Source organism: Malus domestica, chromosome 07, assembly GCF_042453785.1.
Source record: "Malus domestica chromosome 07, GDT2T_hap1".
NCBI lineage: Eukaryota > Viridiplantae > Streptophyta > Magnoliopsida > Rosales > Rosaceae > Malus > Malus domestica.
This window is the reverse complement of record NC_091667.1, coordinates 2788869-2811679: the sequence shown is the minus strand read 5'-3', so window position 1 is coordinate 2811679 and position 22811 is coordinate 2788869. Positions and strand designations below refer to the sequence as shown.

Sequence of the window (22811 nt, the reverse complement as noted above, 5' to 3'; positions counted from 1 at the left end):
ATCATTAAAACTCAAAGTTTTCAAGCCATTTTCATTAGTTTTCCTTAATAGGATATGGTAAAAATAGCATTATACGTTACTATTAAAAATAAATTTGCACATTACAACTCAGTATTAGATACAAAATGCCACATGATGTTTAACCCAATCCTCCTAAGTTGCTCTCAGCTGAAGACACTAGAATGATTATCCGTAAACAAACAAAAAAGAAAGAAAATTCTGAACCCCCACCAACGGGGCAAACCCCCGTCGACACAATACTATTCTCTCTTCAGGCTTTCCTCCTGATACAACGCATCTGCCCGCGCCCACCTCGTGCGTGAGGTCGTATCGAAACCGAAATGGTGCGGGAAACTCGATTGGTACTCACTACCAAATCTTGGAGAGGTTGATTGACAACCGCGAAATGGTGTCGCCGAGTAACTCTGTAAGGTCGGGGCTTTGACATTTTATTCATTTTTACATTGATTTTTAATTTTTCTTTCAAAATAGTTATGATTTTTGTTTTCTTTCTACTTTAAGTCTGTGTGGCGCCAACAGAACATGTCATCACTTAACTGCTCTCCTGTAAAAGAAATTTTCAGTATGCCCGGAACACCAATTGTTATACTACAAATGGTTGGAATTTTTTTTCTTTAAGTATTTAACCACTTGTATTGTGACACTTGGTATAACCATGGACGGATTCAATGAAGGCCCACTGGGGGCAGATGCCCCCACTCAAGTAATTCGTTGGTTAAGCTGCATCCTGCAATTATAGATATACATGCGTTATCCTTGAAGAAAGTATATGTGTCTAATATCAAGCATACCTTCATACTACGTTTACTCTATATCAAATATAATATGAGCAAAAGTGGTCTTTTTCTGTCATTCAAACTGAAAACCCCCCCTCTACCTCAATTTGTCACTTTCCACTACTACTGAAATTTTTGTAACATTACAATTGTGAACATCGTCATTTGAAATCATCCCCATTATCATTTGGTTATAAACCATACTATAATAAGGTCTACTTAGTGTTTTTCAGGTTGCCCCCATTAGAAGAAATTTCTAGCTTCGTCTCTGGGTATACCCAACTGTCTGTAGTACTTTGGAAGGTATTTCGAAGGTACGAAATTGAAAGAATAGTTAGTAAGATGCCAATTGTTTCTAATGACTGATAAAAAAATGCCAATTGTTTCTGTTGACATAATTTGTTATTAGAACATTACAGAGAAATGTTATTTGGATCCTCCAAATGATATAGCCTAATTGGTGATGGAATTGAAGGGTGAGGGGTAATGATAGAGAAATGAGATAGGTTTGGTTTTCAATTTCCTTGAATAATCAGCAAGAAATGCTGTAGTAAGAGAAACCTAACAGTTGTTGGTCTAGCGATCAGGTCCTTGGTTTGCTCCCAAGTGCTCTAGGGTTCGACTCTTTCCCACTATACCCGCCTAGCAAAATGCTAGAGTTTTTCGCTTCCCAAATGTTATAGGGTCAGGGGGGGCCTAGTGATTAGTCGAGTCAAAGACTCAGATACACTAGTTTAAAAAAATGCTATAGTAATAGATCGAAACTAGCTGGAAGTATGAGTAAATCGAATAGTCAAAGGATAGCCTAAATGGTGATGGAAATGGAAGGTAAGTGTGTTCTTTGACCCTTTCAATGCTGACTGATATATAAGTCCTAACAGTTACCTAAAAGGAAAAGCAAGGTGAGTGTGTTCTTTGATCGAAATGTTGATTACGTACAGTTTTGATTAAGTCATTAAACGCTGTAACCGAAAACAGATCAAGTTATTATATACAAATTCGACACAGCTTCCTTGTCTGCTGTCTTTGATTTGTTTATGCAAAGTCTTCTGTGCAAGTCTGGTCTGTTTATCTGCTGTCTATACTTTTGTTTATACAAAGTCAATTGCATAGATGCGGTGGCTTATTCAGCTTGTTATATTACCTGACAGGGACAGGGAACAACTAAAGCCCGAAACATAATAAAAAAGGGCAACGATATTCTTTCAAATGATTTAAGTAATGAAACTTGCAATGAACATGGCCGTCATAAGTTGTACTGTGCAATTTTCAGTGCTCAATGTTGTTATTTCAAGCTTTCTCTTGAGAACGCTTCACTTCTTTTGATTGTCTGATTCTGTATTCTCTTCACTTTTACAAACTGTGTTTGCTTTCTTATGGACAAATCCAACTATGGCAGTTGGAGATATCTTTCTAGCTGCATTCCTTCATGTTCTGCTCGAAAAGTTGGCCTCTCGCGACTTCCTCAACTTTGCCTGCCTAGGAGGAATCGACAAAAAGCTGATGGAATGGAGGAAAATATTGTATGCAATTGCAGAGGTGCTGAATGATGCGGAAGAGAAGCAACTAATCAGTGAGGCAGTCAAATTATGGCTGGATGATCTAAAAAACTTGGCTTATGATGTGGAGGACATACTCGACAAGATTTCCACTGAGATGTTGCGACGCAAGCTAAAGGAGAAACAACGGGCTGGCATAAGTAAGGTACGAAGCCTCATTCCTAAAGTTAAATTGTTGCAATTTAGTATGAACTCTGAAATAAAGGAGATTACTCAACGGTTACAAGAAATATCTAAACAAAAAGATGAGCTCGGTTTAATATACATTGGAACAACAACTACAAACAAGGCATGGAGAAGGCCCCCGAGTTCATCTGTGTTAAGTGGAGTACCCGTTGTTGGAAGAGATGATGACAAAGCAAAGATTATTGAACTGTTGTCCAGAGATGAGCCTGCTACTGTCAATTATGATGTAGTTGCCATTGTTGGCATGCCTGGTGTCAGGAAGACAACATTTGCTCAAGTTTTGGTCAAGGAAACCAACGATACGATGATACAGTTTAATCCTAAGGTATGGATCTCTGTGTCTGACGACTTCAATCTTGTAAGGGTAACAAAAACCATTCTTGAATCCATCACATCTCAACCCTGCCATTTTGAGGAACTCAATAACGTCCAAGAAAGCCTCAGTAAGGTATTAGAAAGTAAAAAGTTTTTACTTATTCTGGATGATGTTTGGAGCACATGTGACTATGATATGTGGATGAAATTACAGTCCCCCTTTCGTGCTGGAGCACGTGGAAGTAAGATTCTTGTGACAACACGTGAAGCTAAAGTTGCAAGAACAATGGGTGCTACTAAAGTTCATAATTTGCAGTGTTTATCTAATGATGATTGTTGGAAAGTATTTGAGCAACATGCATTCGACAACAACAATGCTCTGCAGCCAAATTTTGTGTTACTTCGAGACAAAATTGTTGCAAGGTGTGGCGGTCTGCCCTTGGCTGCAAGGACCCTTGGTGGTCTTTTACGTTGCAAAGAAATTGTTGAATGGGGAGAAGTTTTGAACAACAAACTATGGAGTACATCAAATAAGAGTGAAATACTCCCGGTATTAAAATTGAGCCATCACTATCTCCCTTCAAATTTGAAGAGGTGCTTTGCCTATTGCTCAATTCTTCCAAATGACTATGATTTTGCGGAGAAGCAATTAATCCTCCTATGGATGGCAGAGGGTTTGCTTCAGCTACCAGAAGAAAGAAAAGAAATGGAAGATATAGGAGGTGACAATTTTGCGGAGCTGTTATCTCGGTCATTATTTCAAAGGTCGAGCAAAGCCAATTCACTATATATAATGCATGACCTTGTTGGCGATTTGGCAAGGTGGCTGCAGGAGAGTTATGTTTTAGACTCGAGGATAAACCAAATGGTACGTGTTCTTCTAAAACTTGCCATATTTCTTACACTTCTGGTAACTATGATGGGATTAAAAAGTTTGAGGCAATTTCTAAATTCAAATTTGACAAGCTTGAGGCATTTTCTGAAGTCAAACGTTTGCGTACTTTCCTACCGCTTCCACTTTCAGATGATCCGCATAATTATTTGACTAGCCAGGTTATTCTTCATTTATTGCCAATTCTGAAATACCTGCGGGTGCTCTCTTTGTACAGCTATCAAATAACTGAGTTGCCGAATAATATTGGGTAGTTGAACTATATGAAGTACCTTGATCTTTCTCACACATTAATAGTGAGCTTTCTGGAATCAACAATCAAGCTTTACAGCTTACATGAAGAATTTGACTAATCTACGTCATCTCAGCTATTTAAACATGCCGGCTTTGCAAGGAATGCCTCCACAGCTAAGTCAATTGACTAATCTGCAAACATTGACTAATTTTGTTGTGGGAAAGGGTGGTGAGTCAAGTGTGAGGGAGATTGGGCCCATGTTGCTTCTTTGAGGAACATTGCGCCTCTCAAGATTAGAAAATGTGATCGATGTTGAGGATGCAAGGAAAACAGACTTAATTAGCAAGGAAGGGCTTAATGCATTGCACCTGGAATGGAGTGACAAAAAGGAGAACGACGAAGGTGTGCTTGACATGTCACAGCCACATGGAAATCTAGAGGAGCTCACCATCAAGGGTTATGGTGGTATGAAATTTTCAACATGGGTTGGTGATCCCTTATTCTCTAACACGGTGCTTGTAAGGTTAGAGAATTGTAAGAATTGTGGATTCTTGCCACCACTTGGGCAATTGCTTTTTCTCAAGGAACTTTATGTAAGTGGAATGCCAGGAGTGGAAAGTGTGGGACATGAGTTTTATGGAAATGGTAGCTTTTCGTTTCCACGGTTGGAGACTCTTGAGTTTGAGGATATGCAACGATGGAAGGACTGGTTTCCTTGCCAAGGAGATCAAGGAATTGAAGTGTTTTCTAGCTTGAAAAGGCTCTCCATCAATAGGTGTCTCAAATTGGAGGGTAGCTTACCTGAAAACATTGGTTCAATAGAAAAGCTTGAGATTATTCAGTGTGACAAATTGGTGGCTTCAATTGCAGGCTACAAACAACTTTCTACGTTACGTGTTCAGGAGTGTAAAGGAGTAGTGTGTGGAATTAGGGTTGACTTGGAACAGCTCAAGGCTATTACTCTTGCATATGTTCCAGAGTTCAGATTTCAAACTAAGGGATTCATGACAGGATTAAGGAAGGTTGAGAAGTTGACCATTGCTGAATGTAATGACCCAGAAGTCGAGTGCCATATCTGATTTCCCTTCGCAATTTGTGTATTTCAACAGACTCCAAACTTCAACAGTTGCATCAGTTGGCATCACTTCAAACACTTTACATGTATAAATGTCAGAGTCATCTTGTCTTGAAAGAGGAGGAAGAGGAGATAGAGGGGTCTTCGTTATCTTCTTCCCATTGTCGGAGGAAAGAGGAGGCATCTTGTCTTGAAACTATGGCGATAGTGGACTGTCCATCAATAACTTCCTTTTCATCCAAAGGACAGTTATCTTTACCAGCTCTTAAACACCTTGAAGTGAGTAATTGCTACCAACTGGAGTCAATAAGCGATAGCTTATTGTGGGATAACACTTGTTTCGAATTCATTGATATCTATGATTGTGAAAACCTTAAATCCCTACCCAAGGGCCTATGCCACCTGACCAGTCTTCGGTTTTTCTATCTTTGAAATTGTGGAAGTCTTGTTTCCTTCCCCAGCGGAGGGTTTCCAACAAGAGCCGCCAACCTTTTTTACATTGCTATGGCCACTTGCTCGAAATTGGACACCCTTCCACATGGCATGAACCTCAACTCTCTCGAGAAATTGTCAATTGCTTACTGCAACGGTTTGACACCCATTCTCGAACAGGGTCTTTCCTCAAACCTTACTCATCTTACAATTTGGAAGCCTTACAATTGTAAGCCCCTCTCCCATTGGGGGTTGACATTGAACAGACTCACCTCTCTTAAGGAGTTGTGGCTCAGTGGTGTAGATCTTCGTCTGTCCTCTTTTCCTCCAGAGGGAGAAGAGATGCTGCTCCCAAAATCTCTCATAATACTCAACATTTCAGACTTCCCAAATCTGAGGCACCCATCAAGTCAGGGCTATCGATTCCTCACCTCTCTTGAATCTCTTGAAATCCGTGATTGCCCAAAGTTAGAATATTTTCCAGAGGATTTAGCCCTTTCACTTACACAACTCCGCATATACGATCACTGTCCAGTGCTAAGAAAGAGATATAAACCAGGTAATGCAAAAGACTGGGCCATAATAGCTCACATCCCCTACATAGATATTGGGGACTTGCCATTAGAACAATGACAGCGTGCATCCTTGATCCCTCCAGGTACGTAGTCCATATTTCGAGAAAAATCAAAACCTTATTTGCTTTCAACACATTTGTATCACATGTTTCTAACTTTAGTTATGATTGTGTCTTATTATAGGGAGCTAGGAGGACATCATAACGCTCAAACAATTGGAGTACAAATTACACCAGATGCACCCGGTAATTTTATTCTTTACCAAATAAAATGACAAGTGCTCTGTTGGATTTACAAGGTTACAAGGTTCTCAACTACTTGTTTGTTAGAAGAAAATACGATTGAGTTGCATCAGCATATGCCTAAATATGATTGAGTTGCATCAGCATATGCCTATTCCTGTTTATATCTGTATCTGGATCTCAATAGAAAACCTGAAGGGGCCTTTTTCCTTGATGCAGGATCAAACTGAGGTGAAGTGTACATATGCAATCTAACATGCTCCGTAAATATCACGCATCCCACAGAGTTTGCACTTTCTTGTCTAGTTCCAACCCGTTCCATCATTATTCTTTCCTGCAATCTCTGTGTTCACGTCTTGCACATTCGAGTAAGTCCAAGCTTTACGTCAATGCCATGGTCGATTATATGGTCAATTATACCTTGTAACATTTTATGATTTGAAAAACTTTAATCCTACTTTTTGGCACCCTTCTGTTTCTCTCTTTTCCCCCTGGATTTCGTGTATTGTATATGTAGTAAACGTTCGTGTATGTTGTTTGCAGATATAAAAGGTGCTGGTCGGTTGTACAAGGATGAAAAAGCGGTTAAGCAATGGATCTTCTCGTCTTTCACTAATGTGAAGGTAAAAGAAGTCCCACACTGTGAAGGTAGTAGTATTTTTCCTCACTACCATATCAAGACTTCAGGCATCCCTATTTTATTGCAGTTCGCCATGCGGACTACTGAAGATCAATGGAGTATTTCGAATGCGCTTGGCAATGTGAGGGTGCTGAGTTTGTGTGAAGAATTTAGCGACAGCATAAAACTGGATTTTGGAAGATTGCTATGGGATATAGAGTTGATCAAGCTAATATTTTTTGGTGGGTTCAGTCTGGTCTTCTTTCACTTGAGTGAAGCCAAGCTTGTACAGCCAGTCTTGATCCATGAACGGTTGTGAAAAGTGCTTCTAAAGAGAATAAGTTCGTAGGGGAGGCCAAAGGAGAGAAGATAATTTACGTGAGTGGCTAGGGTATTTGCAGCAGCAAGTATACAAGGCATGCGATGCTTTTTGGTTTCGATTGGTGAGGGAAATTGAGTCCGGGCCGACACCTTTAGAGGAGAAAGAAAGTTGTTCTTGTGGTTTTTTAGGCAATTACTCACTCAAAGATATTGGTGTTAGTACATTTGGTTTTAGCTTTGTGGCTTTTAGGGGAAGAGAATTGGTATGTATTTATCTTTCTCCATTTGTTCTTTGTTTGAGTGAGAGCTATTGAGTCGAGTGTGTAAAATTCGGGGTTTGAGAGTTAAAACTCTATTTGTAATCTCTTTTTTATTATTAGTGGAATTTCCTTACCGTCTCCGAACTGGATGTGGGCTTATACCGAACCAGTATAAATCCTCGTGTTATTTTGAATTGTTTGTTTTGTCGTATTTTTTTGTATTAGTTCATTAGTTTTATATTTAACGCTTCCGCACGACAAGTGGTATCAGAGCTCTAGGTTTCGACTTGGGGCTTTGCACTAGTATGTCTATGAAACTTTTAAATATGTCAGTGAAATATGATATTGAAAAATTCAATGGAAGGAATGATTTTTAAGCCTTTGGTGTGTGAAGATTCAAAATGTGCTAGTTCAACAAGGGTTGCTTAAGGTGCTACAGGGTTTGGAAGCCTTGCCAAAAGATTGGTTTGATAAAGAAAAAGAAGACGATTTAGACCGAGCACATAGTGTAATCATGTTGTCACTGTCTAATGAAGTTCTTCATGAGATGGATGATGAGACTACTACAGCTGGTTTACGGCTTAAGTCGGAGAGTATTTAAATGACCAAATTCCTCACCAAATGGTTGTTTTTGAAGCAATGTTTGTACACTCTCCGCTACACATGAAGAATCAAGAGTATACAAGGATTCTTTTGTTATGGTTTGTGAAAATTTGCTTGGTAGCCTCTATGTATATTAGTGTTATGTCAGTTGCCTCTTCATCAGTTTTTTTGTTTGGGGTATTGGTATGGTTTTGGCTTTTAGTAGAGTACTCGGTGAGGACATTATGCCCGAGATATCTAGTAATCTTTCTGTTTACCAAAGCCAAACCACATTTTGTTTGAACACCAAGAAAGATGCACTGGTAATGCCTAAATACCATGTTAAATATGGTGTTTCTATATTTTTCGTTTGTGCTTCGGCTTATGATCCTGTGTTTGGTTTGTGGTCCAAGTTGTAGCATCATGAATTTCTTGACTATAACGAACATATGGCAATGGGATGATCGGAAATAGCTGCCGGAAAATGCAACGAGCAATCAAGAAACTAAAACGCAACCTGTAATCAAGTGTCTAAGCCACTAATGACGTCCATCCCACAACATTACATCTTAATTCATTTGCATGCTAATATATCGTAAAGATCGACTAAGATACAGTTGTGTCAATGCTACAGAAGGATTTCACCTACTTCAGAAACAGTCAGCCAAAAACATGTAGAGTTCCTATGGTTTCTGCGTACATTTGGGACTCTACAGAAAAACTCCGACAAGCACCACCAAACATCCTCACACGGCGCAAGTGTGGCTGTTGATGTAGTCATCACTTGCAGGCTCACTAGCTACCAGAGCAGCATAATCTGAGGTGTATTGCGGCGTTCATGAGTGGCATTCATACAACGAAAGGACTGCGCTTGACTCGAGTATATTAGCAGATTTGAAGATTACACCAATATAAAATCCAAATGGGACCACTGTTAAGCACTACTCTTCCAATTCTGTTTCATCAGAATTGCTTTCGGGTGGCACGCTAGCTTTAGCATCTGTCTCCCCATTTGAATGGTTCTTGAATAATGATTCTGTGTTCTGCCCATTGCCAACGACACCACCTTTAGTGTCTTCTTCCATATTGCTTCCATGCTGGGCATTATCGTCTGGTGCCCCTTCGGAAGTTACAGGCATATCTGTATCCATGGGATGGTGCACATCTGTATCAATCGGAAGGAGTTCACCTACCTGACCTGAATAAGGCATGTACTGATGAAACTTTACCTGAAAAAAAAAAAAAAAAAAAGAACCAACAAAATTCCAGTCAATTATTAAATTTTGAGTTAAATCGCATGCACCTTTCACTCTACTGAACACAAATAAAAAATGGCACGGTGATGGAAAGTCAAATTTGTTGAAATTTAGCAAATACAGACATAAGTGAAGGCTTAGAAACGTATAAATAATATATTTTAAAATTTGGGGGGTAGTTAATTTTAAGGGCATCAGATATAGGGAGATGACCCCGACGATGTTTAAATAATGAATACATACGAAAGTGAAGGCTTAGAAACCTTGAGATTGCAATTCATATTAGGAGACCAACTTATAAGTTGATTTTAATTGCATGGGATTGAAATTCATAAATATGGATGATACACTTACGCAGGTCCAAAGGGCACTCGACCAATCAAAATATTTTTAATATTTACCCGCTCACCATCTGCTCCTCAAATCAAAATATGACGAAAAAGGAAAATTGAATGCACCACAGGAAAGCATACCTCATAAAGCTGCTGGTAGATACCAATCATCTCATCAACACTGCTGACAAGATGAATAGGACCAGTTTCTTCAACGTGACGCTCAGTGTTTGATGTAATCTCATTCAAATTAAGGGCAAGGTGATCAGGTCTCTGAAGTAGACGTTGAAATGTAGGCTGAAGTTCATAGCATTGTTCAAACAAAGAACGACGGCAAAACACGTAAAGACCCAGTCGGGCACGAGACATTGCAACAATCAATCTCCTAACATCACGAAGGTGACCCACAATGCGAGTACGCACAAGAGAGAGCAGTATAAAATCATTTTGCTGACCTTGAAATTTATCAACTGTTGTAACCTGATAACAGTGCACAATTAAAACATTATTTTACAAATGAGATCACAAAGGTCAACAGAAACAGTAGTTTACTAAAGCCATCACACAGCGTAAAATTGCAAAGTTAGCAGAGCTAATGGGTAAGGATGAATGAAACTTATTTCTGACAGAGAACTGTCAGAAAGCCCAAAATGCCTTAACAATACCATATAAGACACTTTACAGGTCCCTGGCCATTTGTTCCAAGGGATCAATGAGAACTAAACTAGCCTACAGAGACACCAACTTGCTGACAGACCTTTAGATTTCACAAATGGACTGTTCGATTCTTATTTCTTTAACATCTACTACGTTTGTATTTCATTAGTGTGCCTGATGTTCAATTTGATACATTCGCATTCTAACGCATTTTAAAGGTCAATGACATCTGCAAATTGCATAGTGAAAGTGGTGATCTTATTCTTACCTTGCTGGGAGGGCCTATGAAGTCATATGGAGCACAACGTCTGTTGATAACATCGCGGATTAAAAGCTTCTGGCCATTGTAAGTGGTCAATATGGAGATTTTGCTTGCCGGGTACCCAAGTAGACGCATATAAATATAGACACTGACAATGTATTCTGCTTCCCCCACATTTTGGAAGAAATAAGGTGAAGGTGTAGACTCACCTCTGCCATTGTAATCTGGCACATCCACCAACTGGTATTCATAGGAAAATCCAGAATTTGCTCTATGAAATATGGCACCCTCCTTTACATATGGAAGGTCACCCAGATCTCTGTATCTCCAGTTGTACAGTTTGGCTATACTTGGCCTGGCTCTACCCTGGGCATTAAGTTCAATATAAGGAATGCCCAATCGGACAAACCTAGTAAAGAGACTCTGATCCATGTGGCTGTATTTTTGGAATGCTATATTCTTAACAACAGGAGGCAACTGGTGATGATCACCAATCAGGATGCAGCGTTTAAGCCGAGCATAACCATCTTCCTGCCTCTGGAGCAACATTGGTATGAAAGTTTCAATCTCCAAAATTTGAGCACTTTCTTCCATGAGCAAGTTGTCATACTTGAAACCTAACTCAAGGAAATCCTTTCTCTTTAGAGCTGCATGAGTGCATGTCATGGCAACTATCTTTGCCTGCTTGGTCATCAGGTAATTTGCTCGATCAGCAGTAGACTTCAGTAACTCAAACGCCCTACACTCTTCAAGCTCTTGAAACATGGTCTTCAGATGACGAAAGCAACCCTTGGCTGCCCGCATATCTTTCTCAAATGACTCACCAGTAAAGACTGGTTTCGGTGTGTTGGAGAAGAACTCCTTGAAGGGAAAACGATCTTTAACAAATGACGTTTTATCTTTATTCTCCTTACAAGCAGCAAGGAATTGCTCCCAATGCGAGTAAACATGAAGCAACCAAAAGTACCCAGCAGTTTCACATGTATAACCTACATCCTCAGGCAACTGGAGTGATCTAGCCAGCCTCTCCACTTCACTTAGCAACTCTAAGCGCCGCACAAGCATGGCATTGACACGGCCTTGTCGGCTGAAGTCCAGATCAGTTGCTAGCTCTTGCTCTCCTTGCCCAAGTCGAAGAAGATAGCGTGCAGGCACATCCCTCTAAAACAGCAAACAAGGAAATATTAAAAAATTGTGACAACATAGAAAATAGCTATAGGCAGGAATTAACACCCTAAAAGATAGAAATATGAACCTGCATAATCTTCTCAAAAAGGTCATTTAGAGCCTGGTTTGAATGAGTAATTATCAATGTTCTCTGAGACGGACAATTATGATAAAGAACATTCAGAATTTGGACAGCGGTATCAGTTTTTCCTGTACCAGGTGGACCCACGACCATTGTTAGTCCTGGCTGAATACCTGAGATGATTGCTCCGACCTACACAAGGATGATTAGAAATTATTAATACAAAGACTAAATGGCACAAAGATTGCTTCCTAATTAAAAGTTTGTTACTTTAACTTCACGAGTAACTAAAAGATGTGAAAAATATCTAAAAGTAGAACAACCTACAAATTCCTATATCGTATATAGTGTTACCATGTGATTTGAACAGAATCATTGAAACTGTAAAAGAGCTTAATTACCTATACCTTAATAATATAGTTTCTTATTATTGGTTTCTTATTCATCCAAGGATTTTACGTCAATTTTACAAGTTGGTATATTGCAATAAAAGAAAACAGACTGTACATGATCATAATATATAGCTGCACAAGGTAAAAAAAGGAATAACTACCTGAGTGGGTGTAAATTTAACAGAGTTCTTCCTTGGCTGATCTTGGGGATACGGACCTGGGTCAGGAGGTGTGTATGCTTCAACAACAATTTTTTCTTTCTCACTATCGGAATTATCCATGGGGACATCATTAGTAGATTTCTTATTCCCTGGAAGAGCATTGGTGTTGCTTCTCATTGTCTTGGGAAGTGTTATTCGAAAAGGAGGCCTTGGATTCAAGTTTTCTGTGCCATCTGGACTAATAAAACAAACCTAAATAGTGAACATGTAAACAAGAAAGTCTTTAGTCAGATAACCCTCAAGGAGAACAGAGAGACAAACAAAAAGTTCCAGAGACATCAGAAATAAAGACAGTATATAGGCAAACCTGATCATCTGGAAAACATTCTTTCAAATGGTCTGCATCAAGGAAAGTATCTTTAAAATCCACAGTTTCCAAAAGATCCGGCATATTAGTCCATTGTGCAGCAGAAGGATTACCATACCCCAGAAAAATGTTGTGCAACCAGTCCGGAACAATACAATATTCATTCATAAGATCTCTAATGGATTCCAAAATTGCTTTAAAGTTATTTTCCTTGGGCTTTCTCCTCATCAATATATTGAATGTCCCATAAACATCTTCTGCGCCTTTTGCAGCAATGTTGCTGACATCCATGTGGTATTGTGCTGTATCTAAAGCAACGGTCACAGTTCTCAGTTCTCCTTTTGGAGGCTTCCACTCATCCCGTTTAATCCTTCCAGTAAAATCGTTCATTAGAGTTCCCTCTTCATCACGAATCTCAATGACTTCACAACCCCGTACATACTGAAGACCAAGCCTCTGGGGCACGCTCGCCTTGCCATCCTCTTCTGCACTTAGAGGCTCAAAGGAAGGACGAATAGAAAGTAAAAAAAGGACATCATGCTCTTTAAGAGCATTCCATTCTGATCTCATCTGTCCTCTATAACTAGAAATGCTAAAAGTAATTTGTGCTGTCACAGCAGCTGGCTTGACTTCTCCAATATTTGGCTGTTTTACCTCACTGATCTTAAAATCTTTGATTGGCACTGCCATCCTTGACCAACCACGAAAAGCAGTTTCTCCTTCATTATTAATGTACGCATGCAGATGCGGAACAACTTCCTGAATATCCTCACGAATCTCATATGTTGATTCGAGACGAAAGAGATTGAAATTTCTGAGGAGATAATCATGTAATGTTAAAAATTGCAAGTTCAGTTTTGGAAGGGCCAGACAACCTTCTCCAGAGTAATTGATGCTTGGCACAAGGCTTTCATCCCACATGATGAGTTCATTTGGGTACAGTGGAAGGGCATTTATTTTTTCCTTTTGAGACTGTTGCTTTTCGAAAAAGGAAACCATGACTTCAATAAGGAAATCAACCCTTTCAGACCATGGATCATCCTTTGAAACCAGCTTCAGCTGCAAAACAGAAAAATATATCAGTAAAACAGAAGTTTACAATATCCATAGTGATGAGTTCATGACTCAGCACATACCCGAAAAGAAAAGAGAGAAAATGGAGAAAAGTAAATTGGAAAGCTGACATTCCTAAAGCAAGTAATTAGCTAACTCGGAGACAAAGGAAAATACAGATTGCAACATGTATGTCCTCAAAACAGAAAAGGCATGGACAGGCAATCTTCACTTGAGTACTCACTAGCAGAAATAAATACCAATCCAGGGAAAAAATTTCAAACTACGGAATCTTAACTAACATGCCTATCAATGTCATACATACCTTTGAACAAACCAAATTCTTCAAGTCACCAGGAGAAAGAACAGACAATTTCTTTGAGAGATCATTGCGCTTGTCAATCGAACCAATGTTAGCCAAAGCAAGCTCTTGCAACTACAAGCACAAAGGGGAGAAATATTCAGAACGCTAGCACCAATCTATAGAGGAAAACACAGAAAAGAATGCAGCAACTCCTTTAAACCAGAGTCTCTTTATATCACTGATTATATACAGACCTTAGGAACCTTTTTAAATGCAAGTAGCTGGAAAGATTGCACGCGTTCGTAATGAGATTGAAGCACCTCATCATCTGTCAGTTGTGTCCCAACATGATCATTAATCTCAAATCCTTCATAAAACTGCAGCAAGTCGACCAACTGTGCAAAGAGTTTCCCCTTCTCGTGTCTATACAGAGCACTCAAGTGGCATTTGGCAACTACAGCCACATCAGAAACAAGTGGCCTCAAGTACCTACAATCACAACAAGATAGAAACAATGTACAATCACAACAAGATAGAAACAACATAATAAATAGAGAAGAAAAACTATAGGGCATGAAGGACTGAGAGCTCTAACTCTCATGATCCAAACATATAATGGCAATAGGATAAAACTGATTATCTGTTCAAAAATTGAGCATCAAACAGAGAGGGGAAAGGAAATGAACATATTTGCAAAATATACCTCCTTGTTGGTAGTTGGCTCAAGAGGTCAATAAGAAATTCCATAAACCTCTCACAGTACAAAACACAAGCATCATCGACACGCATAGCATCAGCAAGGTGATAATCTTCATTCATACTAGGATCAGGGGCTAAAACCTTGGAATCAAGTATCTAGAACAGCACGAAAATCAAATTAAAAGTTTCATTAATTCCTCGGTATTGACAATCAAAGACCACAAAGCACTACTCAGAATTTATTAGTGTGACATACAACCTCAAGGAACTCTTCAATGAGGTTTCTCAAGAACTGAACTTCAAGTGTAGTTGAAGGGTCAAATGGCTCTCCGCGTTTTGCAGCGTCTTTGGCCTCCCTCTTTATCATCCTTTTCCATTTCCTGATCAAATCAGGATTAAAACAAAGTTCCATCTGCAAATGAAAAAAGAAAATCAAGCACCATAAAATACAGGTCACATAAAAATTCAGATGATAACAGAAACATATTTTCAAAATAGACAACATATGTGTTACCTGAAAACGACCGTACGACAGACTGTGCCAAGATTGCAAACTTGCTAACCTAAGGACAGTATCGCTCACGATCTCATCTTCCAAACTCTGTCACAAAAAAAATCAGTATTGTATAATATTAAGTACTTTGCTGCATCACCCAAATCAATTGAGTACTTCACTACAATATTCATATCCTTAAATGAAATAAGGGCATCAAGACTTAATTGTATGTTTATAACTACATTCAGCGATTAATCTCATTACACATATGACCGATATACAAAACTGATGCTGTGTCAAGATAACTGAACCATGTGTGCGAGCTAAACTTCTACTAAGGTCAAATCATATACTATTAACAATAGATGATGTGCACAAAAGGTATCTTATCTCTTTATGTAAAAAAGATAATATGTGTCAGCATTGATGAAGCCAAAACTAGAACTTAAATAAATTTTTATGCTAAGATAATTTTATGACAAACAATTTGAAAATATAAAACAAGCAGACAAGAACAGCAACCTACAGTTGACAAAAGCAAATTATGAATGTTTTCTGGACTTATGAAACAGACCGTCCAGACTAACAAACTAAAGAAAGGACAAATACACTGATGCTTATGGATGTAAAAACTAATAAACCCCTCTATGGGAAGTAGCCCGCCCACAAATCTTTCTAGAACTAGACATATCAGATAAAGTATAAAACCAAACATTAGGATGCTACCATACCTGAAAGGCATTAATCATGAACACTAAATAATTTGTCTTCTCAGCTATGCTTAACTCTCTTCCCTGCAAACATAAAAGCATCAATATAAGTCTGAAACATAAAACACCTGAAGAAGTCATTCAAATTAAATGTATCTCCTTAGTAACCTCCCCTCCTCTACTAAAAAACACACAAAAAAAATAAAAATAAAAAATCAAGCATACATACATTATATTTATGGCCATAAAGCAACTCTGTTGACCTTGAGTCAAATATTAGCATCTATCAGTTTTTGAATGCTCGATGACCAGATGGTTCATCATAAATCATGCAAATTTGCCACTGTTTATATTTTAAGTAAGCTACCTGTGTATATCTCAAAGCAAGCACGAAACGAAACAGCTACGAAGTGGACCACAATTGGTTAAAATGCAATGAGCATGGCAACCATGTCTGTAATCATATACAGAATATATGAATTGTGCACCAGCATGTAAGCTTACCAAAGGTCAACATATAAAAACCAAACAAGGTGTGACTGCTATGCATGAACACGATAAACTTATGGAGAGAATCACCAGAGTATTGATTAGAAAAACAATAGAGATTTTGTAAACTTCTCCATTCCACTTTTCAAAACTCACCAGGAACAAGTTTTGGGACCAAAATTATATGAAAAATAGACAGGAGAACAGAAAGTGGGACACTACTATGCGAACATGCCAGCACAAGCCGAAATCCAAAAGCACTATTGGGTGAGAAGGTGGCTTAATTGTTGGAATGGGTTCGCATGTGCGCCTCCCTTTGGGGGATCAGTGTCATCAGAGATTCAGAGTTTAAGGAGAGCTCATTTTCTGTTATATTTTCAAATGCATGATGTTATTTCTTAATATGTCTTCAAAGCGTTTTGTAGTATTCCTGGTGTAGGTAAATGATAGTTTGTTTTGGTATTTCCTCTCGAGGATATATTGTCCTTGATAATGTTTCATCATCATGAAGAAGGAATCACACAAACCACTCCAACTGTATTAATATACCAATACTATAATGCACAAACTATGATTGTCACTTAAGTTTCATACCACCAAATACACGTCACTAATACTGATTTTCTTGATAATGAAATTAGGATTACAGTAGAATCCTTTTCACCATTATTCATACATGAGGGAACAATCCTCTTGACCATTATTCATGCATGAGGAAATATGGCAATCAGATAAAACGAGCACAAACCGATTTAAGCCGAAGAACCCTCTCAAGGAATCCTTTGAACACATCTTTCCGGTCATAAAAGCACGCCCAAGCTGCCACATTCTCTCGAAACTGCAATTCCAAAGTTGAGATACACAAGTTCAATCATAATTGTTAGTTGCAATATTACCAAGAAATGCATAACCATTAAACCTGTTTATAAATGCTACATATCAATAATTTCAAAGTTCAGGACCAACTTTTGGGGACCAACTACCCGAAAAATGAAAGAATCGTTCCACTATCTAACCCGAAAAATAACTACTTGGAGTAGTTTTCTAGCCAACAGTTTCTTAGCAACCAGAGATACCCTAATCTCAGTACAGAAACATCAAATTACAATTCCAAAACACAGTACCTTCTCATTGACAATGAGAATCATGGACATAACGTGCTCGAAGGTCGCGGTTTCGGGGTCAAAATTTGGCCACAGATAGTTCTCCAAGTACTGACTGACCTCCAGAATCATCACCCTCTGTGACGGGACGGCCCTTCTCTGACCCTCTTCAACTGACAACTCCGTCCGATAAATCACCTTCACTAGCTCCGGTTCGAAGGGCTTCTTGGGCTTCGAGGCGTCTAGGGTTTTGGACCAATTATCGGCGGCAATCATCGTGAGCCGGTCCCGCTGAATCTCCGACAGCGTTATCGAGCTAGGAAGCGCCGAACCGGGCTTGGCCTCGACCGGGTACTCGAGCGGGTACTCGGCGACATGGTGGCGCTTGAAATCGTACGGCCCTGTTCCATACACCTTCGTCATTGCCACTCGCTCACTGATCTGTAACCCAAATTAGGGTTTTGGGATTTGAGGTTTTAAAAATAGGTGACCTTTTTGGGAAAATTAGGGCTTAAAAATTCGGGGTTTTTGAATTTTGGCTCTTTGTGTTGGAGAGAGCTCTCATCGGTCAGAAGGGAGGTTCTAAATGAAAAGGGATCGTTAATAGAAATCCGAACCATTGAAATTATTATCATTTTTAAAGTTGGCTGTCATTCGTAATCGTTGCATCAAATTTCAATAGTTTAGATTCTTAAATTTAATGGATTCGGAGAAAGAGATCTGAAGATAATTCCTTTATGTTCTAAATTTAATTTCTCAATGAGTGTCACGATATTAGAGATGTCACAGAGAGAGCATAAGCCATTTTAGTTACACAAGATTAGAATTCCTTAGTTCCTACATTTATATTACATTTAATCTCTCTTAGTATCTCCAAAAAAGGTGTCAAATATAAATTTGAAGACTATGTTGCAATTTTAAATTTTATTTTGCTCCAACTGATACGTTTTTTCTTATTCAATTAATATTTATAAGACCCACTCTTCAAAACAGATAAATAAAAACTAACTTTCCTAATTTATGATTAGTGCATTATTATGACTCACACAACAAAACATTTAAAAATAATAATTCTACATCAAGTTTTCTCATATCTCAAATTTGGCAGCACAATAGATGTGGATGTAAATTTCCGTCTTCTTCTCAGACGAAAATGCACTTGTAAAACAATCAAAACCTTAGGTCAAGGTTAAGAGCCTCACGCGCCTACGATGAATGGGGGAGTTTTGGCTGAAGAATCTCCGATGATAAAGTTAGAATTTGAGATAAAAGTGTTTGGAGAAATTTGGAAAATTTTATAAGGGAGTTTAACTTCGGTTTTTTAGAGAAATTGTGGCTATTTATAGGGGTGTGGCAATCAATTAGGAAAATAATATCAAAACAATATGGAGAAAAAGTTCAGCCACTTATGGTGTTTTTTTGCTCTAATTGCAATATATTATGTCAAAAGAATATCTTGCAATCAATTAGAAAATTAACCAATTAATTTTGGTAATTAATCCTAATTTGAAAAGAGTAAATAGGAGTTACCTTGTAGAGAGGATTTGATGAGGATTGATGATATAGATTTTGAATAAATACTTATTTTGATCACTTTTGACCTTGATTGAGTCGTTATTATCTATTTCTTGCGCATAGGAATTCCGATGTGCCTTGATAGTAACTTTATCTTTTTACCCATAAATCCACGTCGCGCTCCATAATTTCCTTGATTATTTTTTGCTCCACAATAGATATGTAAATCCACATAAAATTAGCATGACGGTTGTTATCTGGATTCAAATTTTATTACGTGGCATCCTACTTAAGAGATAGTCTAAACTACCTTAGTTTGAAAAATCCAATCAAGTTTGTAAATTTATCTTTACACCTAAACTTATCGACTAGAGGGACTCTTAGCAGCAAACTCGTACGAAGGGAAGAATGAATTTAACAAAAAGAGGTGAATGTTGAAATGGAACTGAACATAAATATGTCAATACTACGATTAGTTGTATTTCTATCCACATGTGCTGGATCTTATATTTGAATATCTTATGCTAGATATATTTTAGGATCCTCCAGGTTTAATATGAATTCTATATATATATATAAAATAAAAAAAACTCTCCCGCAACTAGTATAACGGTTCCAGAAGGCATAATCTGCTCTCTAGCCTTGAGTTTGAAAATGTTATACTAACTTGACTATCGGCGAGCTTTAACTAGTCTCATATCGGTATCTTAGGCCATCTCCAACCGAAGGGTCTGGAGGGCCAAAGGATCGAAAATCATCTTTAACAAAGGGCTAGGCCAGAGGGCTCGTGGGCCCTACAGAATCTATAAGGGCCAAAAGGCCAGAGGGCTGGCCAGAATTTGGTGTAAAATTGTCGGATTTCCTGTCGGATATAACCAACAGGAATAATTTTTTATTATTGAAATCATGTCGGTACCGACACGAATAGTAATTTGAATATAAATGGCATCGCAGGAATCAATTTGACTCGGCGGAATCGTGTCGGTTATAACCGACACGAATAGTTTGCAATCGTGTCAGTTATAACCGATACAAATAGTTTAAAATTTTGAATACAATGGTTAGCTGACTGCAGCTAGCCGTTGCCTTACATTATTATTATTTATTTTTTTGTTATGAATTTAAACCTTTTTTCCCTATAAATACCTAAGTCATTCCTACACAATTTCTCACATAATTTTCACCCTTGCATACTATCTCACTTCATTCTGTTTCAAATTTAAGTTGTTGTTTTTAAATTTAAGTTGTTGTTTTGAAATTTAAATAATAAATTATGTTTGGCCCTATGGCCCTTTGGGCCTCGGTTGGAGACGGAGGCAAATATGACATTGTACTGTTTATTAAAATATTAATATCTTGCAGAACCAGATGGCTGATCCCTCGGTTGGAGATAGCCTTAAATCAATTGTAGATGCTTGTTCTTGATTTTTTTTTTTTATTTTTTTTATTTTTTGGAAACTGGATGCTTGTTCTTGTTTGTAGGTGATCAATTCGCACAATTCAACTATTCACGATGATGCTGAATTTTGTTCCAACACTTGCCTAGGAAAGGGCCCTAGTTATGACTTCCCCTTCCTTCTTTTGACATAATCATTTCAAATTCATGTATATCTAATATCACTTTTTTCCATCCCCCAATCACATCGCATCTCATCAAAACCCACTAAGTGTTGAGGGCTGTGTGGTTTGCCAACACAAGATCATTTGTCTCTTAAACTTGTATATTTTGATGATAGGACATGTCGAATAAACCTAATTCATTAACTTCGTCAAGAAATATAATATCATATAGTGTATCGCTCTCTATTTTAGATACATTGAATAATCTCTCATCGTCATGTCGGGGCATCACAGTTGAAAATATCAGCTACCCTTGCTGGCAACCATATTAATCCCCTGACTGTTTCGGAACAGTCTTCTTCCATCACCTCTCCTCCTCGACCATCTCTTTCCAATGCTGACTGCACTGGAGCTGACGGCTCCACTTGCCTAATGCAGTTGCCTACTAGTGATCGATTGTCCTGGTCCACCTTCATCATGCAACCACTAAAAAAGATGATACACATGCTCCTGTCGTCTTTCGCTCCGCCTACTCTAAACCCTAAACTAATTGGTTCTTCATTTGAAGAGAGGATGATCATAAACAACCATTGGAGTCTGGAGATACCAATCCCAACCGGTTTCAACACGTATAGTTGCTTAAATTCTTGAAATTTGTCTTAAGCACTATAAAAAGATAAGCACTTGACACAAATTCAGATTTCCCAAAAGATCGTTGAAAAGTGATTATATTGTGGATAAAGGCTTTGATTTTGTCACGGTGCTTCATTTTTGTAAACATTCTACCACATAGTAATGTTCTAAACTCTCAATAATACAGTGGATCGATGAGAAAAATTTATAGGAACCCACCATACAACATCAAGAACGTGAAATTAGAAATGCACATATCTCTAAATCAAAGGTCTTGGAAATGAGATTTAAAGTTTCAAAATAATTTTATTTCATGCTTCAGCTATGAAAAATCGACTTTCATGTGAAGTATTGCTCCCAAACAAACCCACGTTGATTTGGGTGAAATTTTTTAAATCTCAATCATATGTCCTTCTACTCTGATGTAGAATTATTTTTAAATAGTTATAAGAGGCTTTAGACCAACTCCAATGATTGGGCTAAAAACCAAATTTTTTAGCTCGGAAAATTTAGCTTTTAGCCCAAAAACAGCTTTTCTGCTCCAATTATTCTAGCTTAAAATTTTAGCCCGGAATTATTAAAGAATGAACTTAGGCTATTTTTGGGTAAATTACATAGTAATCCCTCAGGTTTGAGGTCTATTGCAATTTTATACAACATCTTTAAAACATTTCACTTTCATACCTCAAGCACTATTTTATTTCAATTTCATACAACCGTTACATTTTTCATCCATGGATCTGTTAAATGCTGACGTGGCAGCCAAATGTCAACCACGTGGCAAATAAAATAATTTTTAATTTTTTTTTAAAACCTGAAATTGGAAGAAAAAAAAAGAAAAAAAGAAAAAGGGGTCCGAACCCAGAAGAAGAAGAAAGAGAAAGAGAAGAAGAAGAAGGAGGAGGAGGAGGAGGAAGAAGAAGAAGAAGAAAAAAAAAAAGGGGGGTCCGAACCTAGAAGAAGAAGAAAGAGAAAGAGAAGAAGAAGAAGAAAGAGGAGGAGGAGGAGGAGGAGGAAGAAGAAGAAGAAGAAGAAGAAGAAGAAGAAGAAGAAGAAGAAGAAAGGGGTCCGAACCCAGAAGAAGAAGAAAGAGAAAGAGAAGAAGAAGAAGAAAGAGAAAGAGAAGAAGAAGAAAGAGAAAAAAAAAAGAAAAAGGGGTCTGAACCCAGAAGAAGAAGAAAGAGAAAGAGAAGAAGAAGAAGAAAGAGGAGGATGAGGAGGAAGAGGAAGAAGAAAAAAAAAAAAAAAAAAAAAGGGGTCCGAACCCAGAAGAAGAAGAAAGAGAAAGAGAAGAAGAAGAAGAAAGAGAAAAAAAGGGGTTCGAACCCAGAAGAAGAAGAAGAAGAAAAAAAAAAAAAAAAAGAAGGGTCCGAACCCCGAAGAAGAAGAAAGAGAAAGAGAAGAAGAAGAAAGAGAAGAAAGAGAAAGAGAAGAAGAAGAAAGAAAAAAAAAAAAAGTGGATAACAAGTTTTAAAAAAAAAAA

General features: G+C 38.0%; 3 protein-coding genes across 6 annotated transcripts; 2 read left to right on the top strand and 1 right to left on the bottom strand.

Moving 5' to 3' along the window:
* The first annotated feature begins 210 nt into the window (after window positions 1-210).
* On the top strand, window positions 211-7652 carry LOC103446489 (putative disease resistance RPP13-like protein 1). Of its 4 annotated transcripts, XM_070824401.1 has the most exons (8): window positions 297-432; window positions 1031-1111; window positions 2197-3725; window positions 3967-6149; window positions 6250-6311; window positions 6528-6676; window positions 6852-6931; window positions 7016-7652. In XM_070824401.1, the coding sequence occupies exons 3-4, from the start codon at window positions 2301-2303 to the stop codon at window positions 3979-3981; spliced, it is 1440 nt and encodes a 479-aa protein (XP_070680502.1). In that variant the 5' UTR covers window positions 297-432; window positions 1031-1111; window positions 2197-2300; the 3' UTR covers window positions 3982-6149; window positions 6250-6311; window positions 6528-6676; window positions 6852-6931; window positions 7016-7652. The 4 variants fall into 4 exon arrangements, with proteins under 4 accessions (XP_008383851.1, XP_070680500.1, XP_070680502.1 ...); XM_008385629.4 differs by lacking the exon at window positions 1031-1111 and having other exon boundaries at window positions 211-432; XM_070824400.1 differs by lacking the exons at window positions 6250-6311; window positions 6528-6676; window positions 6852-6931; window positions 7016-7652 and having other exon boundaries at window positions 2197-4046.
* Window positions 4128-6124, top strand: LOC103446566 (putative disease resistance protein RGA1). The gene is made up of 4 exons (XM_008385697.1): window positions 4128-4212; window positions 4282-5031; window positions 5094-5338; window positions 5672-6124. Exons 1-4 carry the CDS (start codon window positions 4128-4130, stop codon window positions 6122-6124), a joined length of 1533 nt encoding a protein of 510 aa, XP_008383919.1.
* A 958-nt stretch (window positions 7653-8610) lies between the features above and the next one.
* Window positions 8611-18227, bottom strand: LOC103446490 (uncharacterized). The gene is made up of 14 exons (XM_008385630.4): window positions 17642-18227; window positions 17266-17355; window positions 16050-16112; window positions 15337-15423; window positions 15082-15234; window positions 14827-14978; window positions 14378-14612; window positions 14145-14255; window positions 12767-13825; window positions 12400-12651; window positions 11853-12038; window positions 10604-11758; window positions 9820-10158; window positions 8611-9319 (listed from the first exon to the last, which is right to left on the bottom strand). Exons 1-14 carry the CDS (start codon window positions 18041-18043, stop codon window positions 9032-9034), a joined length of 4572 nt encoding a protein of 1523 aa, XP_008383852.3. The 5' UTR covers window positions 18044-18227; the 3' UTR covers window positions 8611-9031.
* Window positions 18228-22811: the final 4584 nt, after the last annotated feature.

Coding starts and splice junctions, on each gene's coding strand:
- LOC103446489 (XM_070824399.1), top strand. CDS start 2,301: ATGGAATGGAGGAAAATATTGTATGCAATTGCAGAGGTGCTGAATGAT.
- LOC103446566 (XM_008385697.1), top strand. CDS start 4,128: ATGCCGGCTTTGCAAGGAATGCCTCCACAGCTAAGTCAATTGACTAAT. Junction 5,032..5,093: donor GAAGTTGACCATTGCTGAAT/GTAATGACCCAG, acceptor GTATTTCAACAG/ACTCCAAACTTCAACAGTTG. Junction 5,339..5,671: donor CAGCTCTTAAACACCTTGAA/GTGAGTAATTGC, acceptor ATTCTCGAACAG/GGTCTTTCCTCAAACCTTAC.
- LOC103446490 (XM_008385630.4), bottom strand. CDS start 18,043: ATGACGAAGGTGTATGGAACAGGGCCGTACGATTTCAAGCGCCACCAT. Junction 14,256..14,377: donor CATTTAAAAAGGTTCCTAAG/GTCTGTATATAA, acceptor TTGTGCTTGTAG/TTGCAAGAGCTTGCTTTGGC. Junction 9,320..9,819: donor TCTACCAGCAGCTTTATGAG/GTATGCTTTCCT, acceptor TTTTTTTTTCAG/GTAAAGTTTCATCAGTACAT.